Source organism: Ranitomeya imitator, unplaced genomic scaffold (genome assembly GCF_032444005.1).
Source record: "Ranitomeya imitator isolate aRanImi1 unplaced genomic scaffold, aRanImi1.pri SCAFFOLD_1150, whole genome shotgun sequence".
NCBI lineage: Eukaryota > Metazoa > Chordata > Amphibia > Anura > Dendrobatidae > Ranitomeya > Ranitomeya imitator.
The window spans coordinates 10,105-31,378 of NW_027193722.1; the positions used below are offsets into that span (position 1 = coordinate 10,105).

General features: G+C 41.3%; 1 protein-coding gene across 1 annotated transcript; it reads left to right on the top strand.

Annotated features, from left to right (window-relative positions):
- Positions 1-2,245: 2,245 nt before the first annotated feature.
- Positions 2,246-18,539, top strand: LOC138654144 (A disintegrin and metalloproteinase with thrombospondin motifs 5-like). Its single transcript, XM_069743392.1, has 6 exons — positions 2,246-2,276; positions 5,921-5,995; positions 7,377-7,660; positions 8,691-8,874; positions 14,994-15,169; positions 18,027-18,539. Exons 1-6 carry the CDS (start codon positions 2,246-2,248, stop codon positions 18,237-18,239), a joined length of 963 nt encoding a protein of 320 aa, XP_069599493.1. The 3' UTR covers positions 18,240-18,539.
- The last annotated feature ends 2,735 nt before the right edge of the window (positions 18,540-21,274 follow it).

Consider the following 21,274-nt stretch of genomic DNA (forward strand, 5'->3'; position numbering starts at 1 on the left):
CCTGCCAGGTTCAAAGAATGTGAAGGCGGATGCTCTTTCTAGGAGTTTTGTGCCTGACTCCCCTGGAAATTCTGAGCCCACTGGTATCCTTAGGGATGGGGTGATTTTGTCGGCCGTCTTCCCAGACTTGCGACGTGCTTTGCAGGAGTTTCAGGCGGGTAAACCTGATCGTTGTCCGCCTGAGAGACTGTTTGTTCCGGATAGTTGGACCAGTAGAGTCATCTCCGAGGTCCATTCTTCTGCGTTGGCAGGTCATCCTGGAATATTTGGTACTAGAGACTTGGTGGCCAGGTCTTTTTGGTGGCCTTCCTTGTCGAGGGATGTGCGTTCTTTTGTGCAGTCTTGTGAGGTTTGTGCTCGGGCTAAGCCTTGCTGTTCTCGAGCCAGTGGATTGTTGTCACCTTTGCCTATCCCGAAGAGGCCTTGGACGCACATTTCCATGGACTTTATTTCGGATCTCCCTGTCTCTCAAAAAATGTCTGTCATCTGGGTTGTGTGTGACCGCTTTTCTAAAATGGTTCATCTTGTACCCTTGTCTAAGTTGCCTTCCTCCTCTGAGTTGGTCCCTCTGTTTTTCCAGAACGTGGTTCGTTTGCATGGGATTCCGGAGAACATCGTTTCTGACAGGGGATCCTAGTTTGTGTCTAGATTTTGGCGGACGTTCTGTGCTAAGATGGGCATTGATTCGTCCTTTTCGTCTGCATTCCATCCTCAGACTAATGGCCAGACGGAGCGAACTAATCAGACCTTGGAAACTTATTTGAGGTGTTTTGTTTCTGCTGATCAGGATGACTGGGTTACCTTTTTGCCGCTGGCCGAGTTTGCCCTTAATAATCGGGCTAGTTCTGCTACCTTGGTTTCTCCTTTCTTTTGTAATTCGGGGTTTCATCCTCGTTTTTCCTCTGGTCAGGTGGAGCCTTCTGATTATCCTGGAGTGGACATGGTGGTGGATGGGTTGCATCGGATTTGGAGTCATGTGGTGGACAATTTGAAGTTGTCCCAGGAGAAGGCTCAGCAGTTTGCTAATCGCCGTCGCCGCGTGGGTCCTCGACTTCGTGTTGGGGACTTGGTGTGGTTGTCTTCTCGTTTTGTTCCTATGAAGGTCTCTTCTTCTATGTTCAAGCCTCGGTTCATCGGTCCTTATAGGATCTTGGAAATTCTTAACCCTGTGTCGTTTCGTTTGGATCTCCCGGCATCGTTTGCTATTCATAATGTGTTCCATCGGTCGTTGTTGCGGAGGTATGAGGTACCTGTTGTTCCTTCGCTTGAGCCTCCTGCTCCGGTGCTGGTGGAGGGAGAATTGGAGTATGTTGTGGAGAAGATCTTGGATTCTCGTGTTTCCAGACGGAAACTCCAATATTTGGTCAAGTGGAAGGGTTATGGTCAGGAGGATAATTCTTGGGTGGTTGCCTCTGATGTTCATGCTGATGATTTGGTCCGCGCTTTTCATAGGGCTCATCCTGGTCGCCCTGGTGGTTCTCGTGAGGGTTCGGTGACCCCTCCTCAAGGGGGGGGTACTGTTGTGAGTTCTGTTTTTGGGCTCCCTCTGGTGGTTACTGATGGTACTGGGTGATTTGTGTTCTGCTGTCTCTGGTGTCCACCTGTTCTATTAGGATTTGGGAGTTTCCTATTTAACCGGGCTTTCTTGTCATTTCCCCGCCGGCTATCAAGGTTATCAGAGTGTTTTGTTACCTCAGCTTCTGGCTTCAGTAATCTTCAGGACAAGCTAAGTTTTGATTTTCTTGTTCCACGTTTTGCTTTATTTTTGTCTTGTCCAGCTTGCATATAATTGTCTCTTTGCTGCTGGTTGCTTTAGTGGGCTGTAATTGCTCCTCATGTTCCATGAATTGGAACATGAGTACAAGTAATTACAGGATGGTTTTTTGAAGAGTTTTTTGCTGACCGCGCAGTTTACTTTTGTATCCTCTGCTATCTAGTTTTAGCGGGCCTCATTTTGCTGAATCTGTTTTCATACTGTGTATGTGCCTTCCTCTCATTTCACCGTCATTATATGTGGGGGGCTGCTATTTCTGTGGGGTATTTCTCTGGAGGCAAGAGAGGTCTGTGTTTCTTCTAATAGGGGAAGTTAGATCTTCGGCTGGTGCGAGACGTCTAGGATCAACGTAGGCACGTTCCCCGGCTATTGTTATTTGTGTGTTCAAGTTTAGGGTCGCGGTCAGCTCAGGTTCCATCACCCTAGAGCTCGTTGGTGCTTGTCCTTTTGTGATTCCCTGCCATTGGGATCATGACACTTATGGTCAACATTGAGTATGAAAGTATGAGACTGACTCATTTAGGGGATCTGGGGTCTTCCATGGTTATAGAACTATTGATCTGATTTCTACAGGTTCCTGCTCTTTTTACTTCTTTGTAGAGGGAAGAAACAGTACAAACTGTTTTAGCAACAAGTTGATAGCTCCCAGATCTCATGTTTGTTGACAGGATCAGCGTGTATTTTACGCTTCAACTGCCAAAGTTCACTGCGCAAGCTGCTTGAGGCATGGCACTGTTATGCCTTCAAGCCATATGCCAGGTTGGTGATGCTTGCTAGCCATCAGAAGCAGCTTTACTGTAGCCTAAGCTGTTTAAAAGTGAAGAAGGATAAGGAATGAGCCAATCTTGCAATCTTGGACCTCATAAGAATTTCTGCAATAGAGATGGGTGAACCCGAAAAGTACAATTTGGCATGCGTACCGAACTCGTACTGTTGGGGAATGGACACCAAACATGGACTTCACCAGTAAGTCCGTGTAACTGTTCGAGTTCAGCCCCCTAAACACCGGATGTTTGTTGCACTGTCATGTGCCTGACGGCATGGCAAACACTGCTTCTGATCAGCGGTGAAATCATCCCCACCGGTCACAGAGACGCAGTTCCCATGCTGTCAAAAGACAGTGTGAGCCCACATCTGTGATCGGAGGTATAAAGTTTACCTCTGGCCACTGGTGGCAGCTGATGAGACTACTACTCCCAACAGCCGACGCCTGCTGCCGCTAATAACAGTGAGAGCAGGAGCAGCTGATGGGCGTACTCATCACTCATCACCTGCGCTGTAAATAAATAATTAAAAAATACAGTGTGTGGACCCCTGTATCTTTGATAACCAGCCTTGCTGAAGCTGACAGCTGAGGGTTGCAGCCCCTAGCTGTGAGTTTTGCTTTGCTGGCTATAGAAAATACAGGGAAATCCACGTGTTTTTTAACCTTTTAATGACCGCCAATACATCTTTTTACTGACCTGAGATATAAGAGAATAGCCTCCCCATATAGGTGACAATCCAGCAGCTGTTGGCTACACACTATAGCTGACAACTTGCTGTATTAGCCACTATCGGTGTTGGCACCGTCCATATTTGTTTAACTCCTTAGATGCTGATGGCAATAATGACTATATCATATAAATTTGGTTAAAAGAGTGTGGGGCTTCATCTTTATCCCCATTGGCACCCTGAGATCATGATTGTGTGGTCCTGATGTTTGCCATGGCAGTTCACGGCCAAATAGCGGCCTTAGAGTCTGCTGGCTACAGCGGCCTGTTCAAAAGTTAGAGACATTTAGGTGGTAGAAATACACTTTTTCATTCCCATAATGCCACTTTGTATTAATTCCTGAAAATCACCTGAAAGATTAATAAACTACCTGACAGCACTTTTCAGTATGTCAGGGGGTGCCATTTTTAAAATAGTACCACTTTTGGGAGTGACAGCTTTGCAAAAACTGGATATTCGGGCCTCCCATTCAAGTGAATGGGGTCCAGGTACTATTCTGGTACTCAAACCCTAACACTTTGTAACTGTTTGGCCAGACACACCAGACTCGAACATCTAGGTGTCCACCCATCTCTAATCTACAGTGGTGTAATGGTGAGCTTCCCATAAAAGCCACGGTTCGTAGCCATATAGACACCCATAGACAAGGTCATATGATCGTTTAGACACAAATGGCACATGTTTTAAGCAAAAACTATAATTCCTCACAGTATAAATTCAAATCAATATGGTAGCATGCTAGAAAAAACTATTAAAATAATTGTCTAAAGTTTACAATCAGTAGCACATTGCTCCCCAACCTACATCTTTCCTGCTTACAGGAAGGGGTGCGCTCATGATTGATTGACAGTTTAGACCAGTGGCATGATGGAGCTTCTTCTCCTATTATGTACAGGGGCACTGAAACTGGCCAGGTTCACCCAACTTTAGAACATCGTGCTGCGTTCCTTGCCTAGACGACTGGCCACTACTGAGCTATAAGACTGAAAATCTCTTGAATATTGACAATGGAAAGTAATTTTATTGAGAAATAAAATGCAAAGTTGCTTGTTCTTACAAACATTTCGAATAAAGAGACAACTCTTTCTAACATTCTGAAACCCACATCACAACCACTAAATGGACACATAACATATAGCATAAATATTTCTAGATAGAGTATCCCAAAATCATGTTTTTCTCTTCAGGTCTGCTCATTGAGCTCCAACACGAACGACAGAGAAAGAAACATTTATTCATCCATTTTCTTTTGCACTGCTCATACCTATTTAACGGGCCGTAGGATAAGTATTACGCAGAAGGTGGCTTAAGAAGAAATGTGTAATTAGTTTCGGAAAGCTAATACTAATAAGTACTGCTTAGTAGGGAGTTGTCTATAAAGCTTATAAAGTATAGTAATAAGTATAGTAATATGGCGTAAAGTATAGTAATAATAATACAGCTTAGTGTTCCCCCAAGTGTGCCAATGCATCTACCTCTGTCGTCTGTATTTCCAAACTCCTGCTCCAGTAGGACCACATAAAAACCAAGAAGCCGCGATGAGTTCTTACAGTGTAGGTTCAGCGGTAACAAATCCTTTTCATACACGTAGTCTGATAATCGCTTTTTTTCAGCCGATTATACAAGGTATTAGAGAAAATTCAACCTCAACTCTGCTACCTATACAGAGGAATTCAACTGAGCCTGGTATAAAGTGATCAAATGATTGAACTCTAATGCGGGGGTCGCTAAATAGATTGTTTCAGTAATTACTTTCCATGATCATGGCTCCTATTAAACAGTGTTCTGCCTGTCAGTGGAACAGCGAACAACACACATACCAATTGATAAAAGCTCCTGGAAGCCGAGCTGAATTCTTAAACACAGGCAGAGGGTAGATGAGGTCACAATGATTCTGTTTTGGAAATTACAGCAGACATTGGCCTTTTATGCTCCACCAGCAGTCTGTTTTAATGTTCCGGTTTACATGTTAGTGTTTCTTTCCATAATACCCAACTACTCGATTGGGGCTGATTTACAATGCTAGCAGCGGGCACAAGGGCACGAGTGTTTGAGTCCTGGTGGACTTGTGCCAACGAGCATTCTTTGAGAGTCAACAGAGCTTTTCTGAATTCCACCGGGGCGCTTGTATTTATACCTTTTGCCTTTGCTTAAAATTGCTGAGAGTCATGAAAACCCTTTTAAAAAAGAGGTTGTTTTAGCCAAAGATATGGAAAGCATTAGGCTTATTCCCCGGGCATGGCGTCAATACGGCACGTTGTATAGGAGTGTACTGAGTCTGTTTATTGATTTCAATCTTTGGCTCCGCAATCTTGTTCTCAATAAAATCCATCAATTGCTTAAATTTCCCCTTACAATGATGTTCCTTTGGCCAAAAAAAGGTTCCTTTTTCATTATCGGAAAGGAGGTTTCTAGTTTCTCGGACCTGAATTTTCTAAGAATTTGAACCCCACAGAGTATTTAGATTGTTCCATTGGTGAACTGATATTTATCATTTTAATTTTATAAGAACCTAAATTATTGAAAAAGAAATAATGAAGGATAGTGTAATAGTTTTATAGTTTTAAGGGTGAAAGAAGACACAAGTCCATCGAGTTCAACCTATAACCTAATGTGTTGAGCCAGAGTAAGATGCTTATTACTTCATTTTAGGGGAACAATTCCTACCCAACTCCACATACGGCAATCAGACTGGTTCCCTGGATCATAGTCCTATCACGGAATCAAGTATATATACCCTGTAATATTATGTTTTTCAATAAAGGCATCCTTGAACTTTTTTTGTGAATCAACCATTACAATATCATAAGGCAAAGAGTTCCATATTCTCAATGTTCGCACTGTAAATAATCCATGTTCTCACTGCTCGCACTGTAAAGAATCTATTGTCTTACTGCTCATTCAGTAAAGAATCCATATTCTCAAACAGACAAGAATCACCACCCGTTATGATAAATAAATGTTCTTTCCTATAGACGTCGAGGATGCCCTTGTCACCGTCACAGGCTTATGCGTAAAAAGATCATTAGAAAGATCTTTTTCCTGGTCCCTCATATATTTGAACACTGTAATAAGATCACCCCTAAACCATAATTTTTTCAAACTGAAAAAAACCAAATTTGATAACCTGTCTTGGTATTTCAGGCCTCTCTTTCCCTCAATAACTTTGGTTGCTCTTCTCTGCACCGGCTCTAGGTCAGCTTATTCCTTCTTATGCACTGGAGCCCAAAATTGAACTCCGTATTAGTAATCATACTAACTAGTACTCAAAACCATTGCCTTCCATGTTCTCCCCATGAGGGGCCATTTTAACTCCATAAGGCACCAGATTGGGCACTTGGATCTAGACCACCTACGTCTACTCTCTTGACTGTATCTCAGGGTTCTTCCAATGACAGCTTTGTACAGTACATGTTCAATGAAGCTCCTGTTCATACATGAGCTTACACAGCATACTTTCCAGCTCATGAAAAAGGGGGTACATCGTGGAATCCCAGAAGAGTTGGCATATAGGCAAATCTTGCTTGTTGGCAATATGAATTGCATAATTCACTTTCACGGTGTTGTATCGCTTCCTATTAGTAGCTGCCACTATTGTAAGCATCAGAGATTATCACTTAGGGAGGGTGGAATAAATTGCTAAAAACACGTTGGGAAAACTTTGAGCTTATAAAAAGGGTTTTGAAGATTTTTCAAAAATGGGCTATGGGTATGGCATGCTATAAAATAAAGAAATAAGCATTACTTACCCCTGTCACTCCAGTTCTATTATTCAACATACCTGTTGATGTCCCATCCATAATTCATGTGACCACAGTAGTCAATCACTGGACTAAGTGATGACATGCCATGTATGTAATCATCACCCCTGAGAAAATTACTTCACCTTTTGGGTCATGTAAATGATAGGTGGGATGTCATCACTTCTTTTACTGGTGGATAATTCAATGGCCAAGTAATGCTTCTTTCTGTAGATTGTAGCATTTCCTGTTTGTTTCCCAATTTTAAAGAATCAGAGATAACCCCTGTACATTTCAATTTGCAACCTGACTAATGCCCTATGGCTAATGTTGTTAAAATCGAGTTTTCCAATTTATATATTTTTCAGGAAACTGTTTGCTGGACCAACCAAGAAATCAAATCCTGGGTCCCGAAGAACTTCCTGGACAGAGTTATGATGCCGTCCGCCAATGTAAGCTGGCCTTCGGACCGGCATACACAGTGTGCCCTGGTATGGATGTCTGCTCACGATTATGGTGTGCAGTCGTCCGACAAGGTCAGATGGTTTGTTTAACAAAGAAGCTGCCTGCAGTGGAGGGAACACCCTGTGGAAAAGGAAGGATCTGTCTTCATGGAAAATGTGTTGACAAAACCAAGAAGAAGTATTATTCGGTAGGTGTACACAGTTTAGAAAAAAAAATTATATTATGGAATTTATCACCTACCTACTGGAAAGATGTGAAATGTCTAATTACCACTAATGGAACCCCCACCGATCACTAGAACTGTAATCCCAAGACCCCTGTTCCTCCTCACTGCACAATTGCCAGGAGTGGGAGTTTAAATGGAGTGGTGGTCAAGCACGCAACCTGCCACTCCATTCAATGTTTAAATAGAGCCTTACTGTTTCCATCATCCCCATGGTTTTGAGGCATTAGAAAAACATGACGGTCGCGTTTGATATCGTATATGTGCTCCACTGATTTGAATTGGGCGGAGGACAGGTGTGGTTATGTTTTTGGAGCACCGGTGCTCAGGAAGGATATAATGGAACTAGAGAGAGTACAAAGGAGGGCAACAAAATTAATAAAGGGGATGGGAGAACTACAATACCCAGATAGATTAGCGAAATTAGGATTATTTAGTCTAGAAAAAAGACGACTGAGGGGCGATCTAATAACCATGTATAAGTATATAAGGGGACAATACAAATATCTCGCTGAGGATCTGTTTATACCAAGGAAGGTGACGGGCACAAGGGGGCATTCTTTGCGTCTGGAGGAGAGAAGGTTTTTCCACCAACATAGAAGAGGATTCTTTACTGTTAGGGCAGTGAGAATCTGGAATTGCTTGCCTGAGGAGGTGGTGATGGCAAACTCAGTCGAGGGGTTCAAGAGAGGCCTGAATGTCTTCCTGGAGCAGAACAACATTGTAACATACAATTATTAGGTTCTGTAGAAGGACGTAGATCTGGGGATTTATTATGATGGAATATAGGCTGAACTGGATGGACAAATGTCTTTTTTCGGCCTTACTAACTATGTTACATCTAGATTTTTCTAATCCTGTGCAACCCCTTTAAGAAGGTCATTGAGGAATAAGGAACAGCAACCATACAATTGTTTTTTTCCCTCTTTGTATTTTCAGTTTGGATCCACCTTGATTTAAAATGTGTCCTGTACTAATTAATTGTATATTTCAGATCTCTAGTCATGGAAACTGGGGCTCCTGGGGACCTTGGGGGCAATGTTCCCGAACATGCGGAGGAGGGGTCCAGTTTGCCTATCGTCACTGTAACGACCCTGCTCCAAGAAACAGCGGTAGATACTGTACAGGAAAGCGTGCAATCAACCGATCCTGCAATGTCAACTCCTGTCCATCTAGTGGTAAGAGCACTGTCCTAGAAGTGGGGAACACACGTGGTGTTCAAGTGAACAGGGCAGGCTGCATTTCTTTGCCAAGTTATATAGTTGGGAGCACCACTGCGCAATGAAATAATGGAACAGGAAACAATATACAGTACAATACAATGTGGTCCTTCATTTTCTTGATCATGGGAAAAAAAATTCTCTGAACATAAAGTATAGGCATATCCTAGAGTTTCTCATGAGAAACAAGACATTATACTCTCTAAAGGAGTTGTCCACTACTTGGACAAACCATTCCCATTCTCTGTGTTTTGTCCCATTACAATAAAAAGGCTTATACTCACCTCCAGTGTCGGCACTGTTCAGAGGTGTTGGTTTTTGCTCTCTTCACAGATTATTCCTGACTGCTATGGATTTAAATCATAAAATAGCCTGCGATCAACTTATTGTTAGGGAACCGTCTAACAAAAAAATATTATTTAAAATAGACAAACCATTTAAATCCCTGACATTTGGATTCCCAATATTAAATGGGAACTGTTGCTTGCCATAGATATTTATTTTCCACATCTGCTGTAAATGTCGCTGTTCTCCTGAATCCAGAGATGCTTTTCTTTTGTTTCTACGCCTCTCCATTCCTGAGATATGGCCCCCTTCTGTATATAAGACTAGTCTTTTTTGCCAACTGGGCGTGTTCCTTATGAATACGCCCACGCAGAAGAGTAAAGACGGCGCCCTCATGGCTAAAAAGGCTGCATTTGAACACAGAGAAGAGAGAGACAAATCTCAGGAACGGGGAGGCGCAAGAACAAAAGAAAAACAGCGCCAAACTCGGAAGATCAGCGGCATTTACACCAGTTGAAAATATTATATATTTAGTGCAAGTGACCGCTTGTCTTTAAGTAAGAAGCAGAAACGATTCCGCTACACATAGGATTATAAAACGAATGACTAGACAGAAATGTAGAAAGTATACTCATTTCTTTCCCAGCGTGTGTGAGCATTAGAGGAAGCCGTGTGGTCTGTTAACTACAGCAAATTAAATTCTACTTTATCCAGGGATGTGAGCAGTTAGGTGGAGATATTACAAATACATGATCTAATATTATCCCAGTGTTCTGAGCCGGTCCCTGCTGTGAATATATCACTCTTAATAGAAAATGTTATAAAGTCTCATTAGTGCCCGGCGTCTGCTTTACAAGCACACCAAATGTACTGTCAGAAGACAGACGGATCGTATACCGCCATGATTCACTTCACAGAATGTGACGGGTAAATCATAGAAAGCAAATAAAGAGCTAAAAAAACAAAACAAAACAAATAAAATGTCAATGGTCCGAGAGTAAATAAGGCAGCATTATTCACTCGTCTCGCTTCACCGACCCCATAGCCCTCTATGGTTACTTAATCTAAAGACTGAATAATTACAGGTCCCGTTGAGTTTCTCACGTCGAGGTCAGTTGCGCTGTATTACAGGTGTTAGAGTGATATATCACAGATGTCAGAGTCGTAAAAACACAATAAATCAATATGTTATTTTTTTTTAACAGAGACTACTCGGTGGTATTGTGTTTAATATGTCCCTATGGCCAACTGCCCCCAAATTAAAAATTGAAGCTTAGGTGTCCTAGTCATAAATGACAATACAGTACTTTTAGGTATTACATTATGGGATAGCATGTGAGTTGGATCTTTTTTTTTCTACCACAATCAATCACTTACGCACATTCCCAGTTGTTTTATGGTTACCACCACTCTAGAAAACCAAATTAGATAAATAACCAAGGTTCAAGAAAACCAGAAAAAAAGAAAAGAAAACCTGGTACCCTAACAAATAATGGATAAAACTAAATATTTATTGTTCTCTTTAAAACATTGAAAGCGCAATCAACATGCAGACAACCGTGCTAGACTAAAACTATCCCTCACACTGATATTTTTCTAATTTACCCTGCCTATGCAGCCGAGGTTGGCACCCTACAAGGCTTACGAGATAGGCGCCCCCGCTCAACGGCGGCTGTCCCTGTTCCTCCTATCTGTCAGCTATGAATAGTGTGATACAATTGAACCAACACTCTAACATGACAGGAAAAATGAAACGGATGGTGATTGCCTTTCAATTTAGTAGTCTACAGCAATCTTTAGACAGTGTGAAGGAGAGTGAATAACAAGATAACATAAAGTGCAAAAAAGTGCAAAATAAACACAGAGTACCTCACTATAACTGTTCCCTGCTAGTTGTAACAGCCTACCTAACTGTGGGGGTTGGCACCCTACTGTTCAGCGAATATGGTGCCCCCACTCCTCGATGGCTCACCCTAAGGATAACCCTATAGATGAACTAATAACTCTCAGATGTATAGCGTGGTGGGCCCAAATAACCTGCAGTCACAACCCTTAGTCTCAAATAGGCTGAATCCAGTTAACACTATGGGCACAGTACTGATATAAGACTGTGCTCCCATACTGTGACATAAAAATATGACAGTTATGCCAATCGGGTACTCATCATTTCCGATGTTTTGAGGACAGACACCTCACACCCCCGAACCACTGAGGTTACCACCACTCTAATCTATGTCTACTATGTCTACTACGTCTACATCTACTCTAGTCTACATCTACGCTATGGAGCACTTTGCGTCCTGCTTTTTTATTTTGACTTGTACCTTAAAGAGGTATTCAACCACTGGAAATGTATGAGTTCTTCATCATAGGATCAGTTTTCAGAAAACAGAGGTCCAGCTTTCTAAGACAAACGAGAGCCCTGGGACCACGATTCAGCAATCCAAAGTGGCTGAGCATGAATGCTGTTCTTCCAATTAATCTATGGCAGTTATGAGAACACTTGTGCACCCTTTTTCATGGATGCTATCAGCTGCTTTGAATTGAAAAATGATGCCAAGAAACAGTCATCCTTCCCAGTGTTGGAAAATGGAAACACATTAGTTGTCCCTTTTGCACTGGGAGCAATAAACAGACTTGAGATGTACAAAGATTTTTGGTATGGAGGCAAACAAAGTGGCACATGGATGATTGCCAGGATAAAGCCATGAGAATTCGAATGTTTAAAAAGTATTCTCAGAATTGAAAATTATCCCTATATTTCAGTATGGGGCATAACTTCCTTATCATGGGAGTTCTGTCTGTTTTGGCCTTCAACAATCCTGCCTGAAAACTACTCTCTGCAGAGTCCAGTCTTGGATAGTGTGGAGGTTCACAGGTTCATCCTCTACTGCATTTATTGTCCAGAGACCTGCCAGAAATAGCCAAGTGCTGTGTTTTTCTTTCTCTGGCAGATCAATAGACCATAAATGGAGAAAATAGGGGATCAGTTTCAATTTTACAATTATCAGTTTGAAAGGAGCCTGTAACACAAAAAAGCTCAATTTAAACTCCTAATTCAGTCCAAAAAATGGACAAACCCCCTATAAAAATCATATCTGCAGTCTAGATTTCCCTCGCTGCACACAGACATGGTCACACAATAACGGATCTCTCTATATTGACCTCTCTAGGTAAATAAATGCTGCATCCAACCTAAGGGCAGGTGCGGGGCATGCCGAGTGAGGGGGAAGAAAGGGGGTTGGACACGATGACCTTTGAGGTCTCTTCCATCTCTAACATTCTATCATTCTGTGATGCACGCAGCCATTAGCCACGCCAAGGATGCACCAAGAAGTCTTCATTTCCAGGTGGAATAAAAAGGTTTTTTTTTTTCTAAACAACTAAAGTAGTACCGTAGTTAAAATTGAGTTCATGGGGTGCATCATGCATCATGCATCACAGGATCATGGGGTGCATTAAAAGAGGTCTGGAAACACATGATGAGAGCATTATACTGCCTCTGTACAAATCCCTAGTTAGACCGCACATGGAGTACTGTGTCCAGTTTTGGGCACCGGTGCTCAGGAAGGATATAATGGAACTAGAGAGAGTACAAAGGAGGGCAACAAAATTAATAAAGGGGATGGGAGAACTACAATACCCAGATAGATTAGCGAAATTAGGATTATTTAGTCTAGAAAAAAGACGACTGAGGTGCGATCTATTAACCATGTATAAGTATATAAGGGGACAATACAAATATCTCGCTAAGGATTTGTTTATACCAAGGAAGGTGACGGGCACAAGGGGGCATTCTTTGCGTCTGGAGGAGAGAAGGTTTTTCCACCAACATAGAAGAGGATTCTTTACTGTTAGGGCAGTGAGAATCTGGAATTGCTTGCCTGAGGAAGTGGTGATGGCGAACTCAGTCGAGGGGTTCAAGAGAGGCCTGGATGTCTTCCTGGAGCAGAACAATATTGTATCATACAATTATTAGGTTCTGTAGAAGGACGTAATTCTGGGGATTTATTATGATGGAATATAGGCTGAACTGGATGGACAAATGTCTTTTTTCGGCCTTACTAACTATGTTACTATGTTACTATGTTACTATGTTACTATGTTACTATGAGTTTTGGGGTTACAGACTCCACTTAACTCTTTAACCCCTTACCGGCATCGGACGTACTATACCGTCCGATGCCGGCTCCCCTGCTTTGATGCAGGGCTCCGCGGTGAGCCCGCACCAAAGCCGGGACATGTCAGCTGTTTTGAACAGCTGACATGTGCCCGTAATAGGCGCGGGCAGAATCGCGATCTGCCCGCACCTATTAACTAGTTAAATGCCGCTGTCAAACGCAGACAGCGGCATTTAACTACCGCTTCCGGCCGGGCGGCCGGAAATGACGTCATCGCCGACCCCCGTCACATGATCGGGGGTCGGCGATGCTTGTATATTGTAACCATAGAGGTCCTTGAGACCTCTATGGTTACTGATTGCCCGTCGCTGTGAGCGCCACCCTGTGGTCGGCGCTTACAGCATACGTGCAATTCTGCTACATAGCAGCGATCAGCAGATCGCTGCTATGTAGCAGAGCCGATCGGGTTGTGCCTGCTTCTAGCCTCTCATGGAGGCTATTGAAGCATGGCAAAAGTTAAAAAAAAAAGTTTAAAAAAATGTGAAAAAAATAAAAAAAACATAAAAGTTTAAATCACCCCCCTTTCGCCCCAATCAAAATAAATCAATAAAAAAAATATCAAATCTACGCATATTTGGTATCGCCGCGCTCAGAATCGCCCCATCTATCAAATAAAAAAAAGTATTAACCTGATCGCTAAACAGCGTAGCGGGAAAAAATCTCGAAACGCCAGAATTACGTTTTTTTGGTCGCCGCGACATTGCATTAAAATGCAATAAAGGGCGATCAAAAGAACGTATCTGCACCGAAATGCTATCATTAAAAACGTCATCTCGGCACGCAAAAAATAAGCCCTCAACCGACCCCAGATGATGAAAAATGGAGACACTACGAGTATCGGAAAATGGCGCAATTTTTTTTTTTTTTTTTTTTGCAAAGTTTGGAATTTTTTTTCACCACTTAGATAAAAAATAACCTAGTCATGTTTGGTGTCTATGAACTCGTAATGACCTGGAGAATCATAATGGCAGCTCAGTTTTAGCATTTAGTGAACCTAGCAAAAAAGCCAAACAAAAAACCAATGTGGGATTGCACTTTTTTTGCAATTTCACCGCACTTGGAATTTTTTTCCCGTTTTCTAGTACACGACATGCTAAAACCAATGATGCCGTTCAAAAGTACAACTCGTCCCGCAAAAAAATAAGCCCTCACATGGCCAAATTGACAGAAAAATAAAAAAGTTATGGCTCTGGGAAGGAGGGGAGCGAAAAACGAACACGGAAAAACGAAAAATCCCCCGATCATGAAGGGGTTAAAGTAGAAATTCATGCATAAAGTTTCCCAGAAGTTAAAAAAACACTTCTGTTGCTCCCTCAATAATAAGTTTAGGAATTACTTACCTTAAGTACCCATATTTTGGGTTTTGTTTTCAGAATATATATTTTTTTTTATCAAGGATGGAAATTTTGCCAAGCAGAGAAAAGCAGTAAAAAAGCTTTCCCAAATGGCAATTTTGTTAGCTTGTCTCCTGCTGCGATGCGTCCCTGTTTTGGCAAGAAATATGAAGACGGGAAACGATGCCATTTTTTCTTCTTGTTCTAAGAATGTACAAAAAAAGAATAATATGAAAGGAGATATAACATCAGAACTTTATTTTCTTTTTCCCTAAAGCTAAATCATTCCGACAGCAGCAGTGTGAAGCAAGGAACGGTTATCAAACTGATGCAAAGGGTGTCAAGACATTTGTTGAGTGGGTTCCGAAATATGCAGGGATTCAGCCGGGAGATGTCTGCAAGCTCATATGTCAGGCTAAAGGAACTGGATATTATGTTGTCTTCTCACAAAAGGTAAAATTATCACATTATTATGCTAAAATGTGAAATATGTAGAAATCTGTAAACTCACTCCAACTTATCAGCCATTCTTTGATTTTAAGTGCTGTCAAAAGCTGAGTAAGATAGTAAAAGACTAGTTCACACGTAACTTCCTAACCAAAAATGGATATTCTATCACTAAAAAAAAAAATCTACTTTGAAATTTAAGGTAAATGAGGTCATAAGGGCAACAAGTGTGGGACAATTATTGGCAAGTGCGCCATTCTCCTTCATTATTCCCCCCATAGTGCCACTCCCATGGGCATGATTGATGCCTGTTGAACACAGATAATTTCATGATTCTGCTGACTGAACAATGCTGAACAGATGTCAATCACATGGAGGCAACATTAGGCAGAGAAGAAGAAGGAGGAGGACGACGAATGCACTTTCTGGGAATCGACCTGCCTCATTGCATTCTCGGCCTCATTTATACAAACGTTCAAAGTTGATTTTCTCAAGAATGGAACATCCATTTGTGGCTTGGAAATGTATCATTGAACTTGTATTTTACTGCCCTAACAATCTTTGTGATTAGTTTGGTGACTCTAAAGGCCCCCATGCACCGTAGACTTATGTTGCCCAAGCCCTGCCAATATTGACAGGTTCGGCCGATTATGTATGGGGGTGTCGGCTAACTGATGGTCAGAGGAGATGTCGATCGCATAAGTCCAATTTCGGACTGTTGACCACATTGTTCTCCCAGAGGTAACCCCCCCGGTTGACGTCTCAGTTGAAAACGCTCAGCCACATTAGCCATTTTGTGTATGGGAGAGCCGGCCAAGAGGTCAGTTGACAATCAACTTGGTCTTGTCTTCATTCAGCTGACAGCCACCTACTGTGTATGGTCAGTATGAAGACCCTGACAGTTTGCCTTTATGTTGCATTGGTATTCAAAATGTTAAAAGTAGATATAATGGCTGCTGTAGATTACAGATGAGTGAATCTATTGTGCAGAGATGAATATTTAATTTTTATGATATTGGTTAGTGATATCATGACCTATGGATCAAATGAGATATACAACAAAAAAAACAAAAAAGAGCAGAGGAAGCAAGTGTCATAGGTATCCAAGAACAGCAAAATTTTATTAAATACTAATAAAAACCAACTTTCTTTTTTATATCTAAAACATATTCAATACCGTACTCTGGGAGATACACATGCAATATATAACCGCAGGCGCAAGGCCATATGTTTAGACAGTCAAAATGCACAGACACAACTAATACACAGTAAATTATATGGGCAGAGTAATATATATTATTGTATACAATAAACTTGGCACTCAAAACGGTAGTAAGGTGAAGTTAATCAGCTTTATTGCAAGTCCCAGATACAGTTTCGACAGTTAAACGTTTTCGGTCCCACCGGACCTTCTTCAGAACAATTTCCAATTTATCTGGTTAAGCTGGTTACAACGTGTGGAAGGAAAAATCACCTTCTTACGCGAAACTGTGGAGTAATGCAATAAATGAGAAAACGAAAGGGCTCTAGGCGAACTAAGTCGCTAATGGAGTCTGTGGCCCATAATCAGGGTGAGGAGCTCAGATATGCGTGGCACCGGATCGCCAGAGAGGGACGCAATATTATTATTCAAGATCAATCCAGACTAATTACTATATGTCTCTTATTTGTGGGGGTCACTATCCCCTTATCATAATATGCATGGACCGATACCAGAAAAAAGTAACCATGAAGTAAAGTGCTTAGTGCTCTGTAAACAAGTTAACATTACTGCCACTAAATAGTTAATTGTAATCATAGAAATGCTGTGAATAAGGGGCTGGTAACCACACCATGCCCCATACTTAGCGCATATCAAGGGGCCTTCAGGACTGCATGTGCGGGTTATGTATTGCATCCATGCTCCTTATCTTTGATGAATTCCAACGTTTCGAAAAGTATAATGGTCTCTTTCAAGGACATCTCTATGAGTAAGGAGCCAAGTTTATGATGATGTGAGGTGATATGACATGCATCTGCCATAACACCACACATCATCATATAATTGGCTTCTTTGTCATACAGATGTCCTTGAAAAAGACCATTGCACTGGTCAAAACGTTGGAAATCATCTGTTGCCGGATCCTAATAAATGTACTCACCTTTGAAAAAGCATCAAATCTTCATTTTTTTTTTTTTTTGCTGAGGTTACCCCCTACAATATATAATATAGCTATACTAAGGATGGTAGAAATGGGTTGCTGTGGTGGAGTCAAAGTAGCACCATGCGATGAGCCCCACATGTATTACCTCTATGCTCGTGGCTTTGTCAGTATTTTTATGGCTCACTGTTAAAGTCTCTGCCTTCCATGTCACAGATACCGAGTTTGAATAAGTCCTGCCTCAAAGGAGAACAATGTCTTGTTTCTGTATGTTGACTGCCTTTGCAGCCATAAAGATCTGAACATAGCTAAGGCAGGCCATGGACCTCAATTCCACCATTATGGAGAAACTATAGTGTCAATGCTCACTCATTCTACCATACTTTTCATGCTACTGTACATATTGTAGCTTTGTAGCTTTTACATGTTGTCCAAGACAGACTACTAATTTTTGTACGTCTAAATTGGATGACCTCTCCAACTTATATTTAACATGAAAGATTTAAGGGGAAATTTCAGTAACCAGTATATGGTTCCCTCAGGGGGTTACATAACAGTTCTCAAGTCCTCCTAAAAAGTATTAGTCCATTGATGTTGATATCATGTTGACTTGAAAAATGCTGACCCAGAGTTGAAGTTGACTTCATTGAAGCATCCATAACCATGTAAGTTCTGCAGTAAATGTGTATAATTGTGGGATGTCCTGTTTATGTTCTCTGTAGGTGACCGATGGCACTGAATGTAGACCATACAGTAATTCTGTTTGTGTAAAAGGGAAATGTGTCCGTACTGGGTGTGATGGAATTATAGGATCTAAGCTTCAGTTTGACAAATGTGGAATTTGTGGAGGAGACAACTCCAGCTGCACTAAAGTCATGGGAACCTTCACCACCAAAAGGTATTTGTTATGTATGATGTATATACATTTTCTATAGAACTCAGGAAAACATTCCTTAAATTGAATTTTAGAGAAGGTCATGAAATATTCTGATAAACTACTTGATGGATCAGTGCTTTGAGACGTAATTCAGATGTCCTCTGGTTGGAAATGGCCTGGTATTTATGGTTTCATAATGGGGTGCAGGCCTATGAAAATCAGGAATGAATGATGGAATGATTTTGATTAATTAGTCCACTGATTCATGTGATCTTTGGCTCACGAGCCGTTGAGTCTACATTATTTCCATTGAAGACAGAATTACATTTCATGTACGGATGGCAATAAACATACTAAATTAAAAATATACAACCGTAAAAGAATATTCCCCACCCTGTCTGAAGTCTGTTTAAAGATTGTTCAAATCTAATTATACAAATTTATATTATCTATAAGATAACAGGCAAATGGCAACTTTTATTTATTTTTTTGAAGAGGGACCTGTAAAATAATAACAGAAATAACAAATATTATTTCCTCCAGTAATTTTACAATGGGGTAAAATAATATGGGTCAATCGATACGATTGCGCAAGTAACAACTGTGTAGATTTTTTATTTTAATTTTATTTTTTGCTGTCATGTGCAGTTTGTTTATACTGTTTTAAACGTGCCTCTGTATTTTTATTAGTATTTTATTCTGCCTTTTTAGGGGGAACTTTTTTTTAATGTTTATTAAACTTACTGTATATAAACATTTTTATTGTAGCAGCAATCATGTGATTTATTTTATAGTGTTTTGAAATAAATTATATTTCAAAGCATTATTACTTGTTAATGCAGCAATCTTTTAGATCATCCCGCTGATACCTATGGCAGACATTGAGTTCTTTGCCAGATTCCCGGAAGATATAAGAAAGTATTGGACTCTTGCATGTTTTAGCAAAGGGATGGGGAATCAATCTGTTAGAGTGTGTTCACATTGAGTCTTTTTGCCAAGTTTTTTTTTAGCAGAAACTTCCAAGTTTTTGAGGAGTTTTGAGTTTTCTTATGTGGATTTTGGAGAATTTCTACCCCAAAAACTAAGCAAAAAGGCTCAGTTGAACTCAGCCTTAATCCATAACCATTTAACAGATAAACCACAGGCAACACCTTACACGCTATGTTCTTTATTGACCAGGGCATCTAAGGGGTTGATTGGTGTCTTGATCATTACTTAATGCCGAAGTCATGGCAGTCTGGACATCAGGATTGTGTAGAGTACAGTGTTTCAAACTTCTTCCAAAGCACCAGGCATTGTTTCACAAGAAGTAACCTTAACAGCGGCTTTAAAAAAACAACAATATGGTGGTTGTCAAGAGATTAAGAATTCTTCCACATAGGTTCTAAGTAGAATTGGACCTGTGCGTAATACTCTCCAAACATTGTACAATTGCCTCAAAGTTCCTGTGTTTCCAATAGGGACATGAGAGTAAAGGTACCGTTACACTAAACGACTTACCAATGATCACCAGCGATACGACCTGGCCGTCATCGTTGGTAAGTCGTTGTGTGGTCGCTGGGGAGCTGTCACACAGTCAGCTCTCTCCAGCGACCAACGATCAGGGGAAAGACTTCGGCATCGTTGAAACTGTCTTCAACGATGCCGAAGTCCCCGGGTAACCAGGGTAAATATCGGGTTACTAAGCGCAGGGCCGCACTTAGTAACCCGATATTTACCCTGGTTACCATTGTAAAAGTTAAAAAAAAAAAACAGTACATACTCATATTCCGATGTCTGTCACGTCCCCCGCCGTCAGCTTCCCTGCACTGACTGTCAGCGCCGGTCGTAAAGCAGAGCACAGCGGTGACGTCACTGCTGTGCTCTGCTTTACGGCCGGCCGGCGCTGACACAGTCAGTGCAGGGAAGCTGACGGTGGGGGACGTGACAGACATCGGAATGTGAGTATGTACTGTTTTTTTTTTTTTAACTTTTACAATGGTAACCAGGGTAAATATCGGGTTACTAAGCGTGGCCCTGCGCTTAGTAACCCGATATTTACCCTGGTTACCAGTGAACACATCGCTGGATCGGCATCACCTACGCCGATTCAGCGATGACAGCGGGTGATCAGCGACCAAAAAAAGGTCCTGATCATTCCCCAGCGACCAACGATCTCCCAGCAGGGGCCTGATCGTTGGTCGCTGTAACGCATAACGATTTCGTTAACGATATCGTTGCTACGTCACAAAAAGCGTGACGTTGCAACGATATCGTTAACGAAATCGTTATGTGTGAAGGTACCTTAAGGCATGGGCTTATTTCCTTTGAGAACAAAAGCTCATACATGTTGAAATTCAACATGCCCAATCTTCTGCCATTGAGGGAAAATTAGAACATTGAGGGCAAATTAGATAGTTGGCCCATCATGCCATAATTGGTGGGTTTGACATTTATCCAATGTATATGGGTAAGACATGTCATGAGAATTAAGAAACTTGGCATTTAAGCAAGTCATTTTGGCTCGCAACAGTCTGGAAGTCTAGAACAATGTCATATACATGAAATATGTAGAGACATTTAGCAACTCATTTTTTAAACATTTATTGGATACTTCTCCTTTAGATTTAGTGACCCTAAAATGACATAAAAAAATCCCTGACTAACTTTTAGCAAGGTCACTTCTCTGAATCAAAGACCTAGGTATAATAATAAGAGAGTTATGGGTATACTGCTATACGGCAGTCCTTTATATTTCAGGTATGATGTCTGGTTTTGCCGAGGTCACAGACCACAAGGTCATCATTTCTAGACACTAATGGGTTATGGTCTATCAGAATAACTTCATAACTTATTTTCCAAGAACATTTTGTTTTTACCCTGTATGTCTCCACAGGTTAGAAATAACAAACAGAGGTTTACTCACTGACCCCTGCTCTCCACCATTGCTCCAGATCATTGTTTTAGACTGCAATATTGATGTGATGAATATGGTGCATTTGACCATTGCAGACAATCACTGAGCTCATGTCATGCCCAGTGTAGGAAAGACTAAGTGCAACACGAAGGGATAAGGGGAAGGGAACCCAACACTAGGGAAGGGGGGCGTGGAGA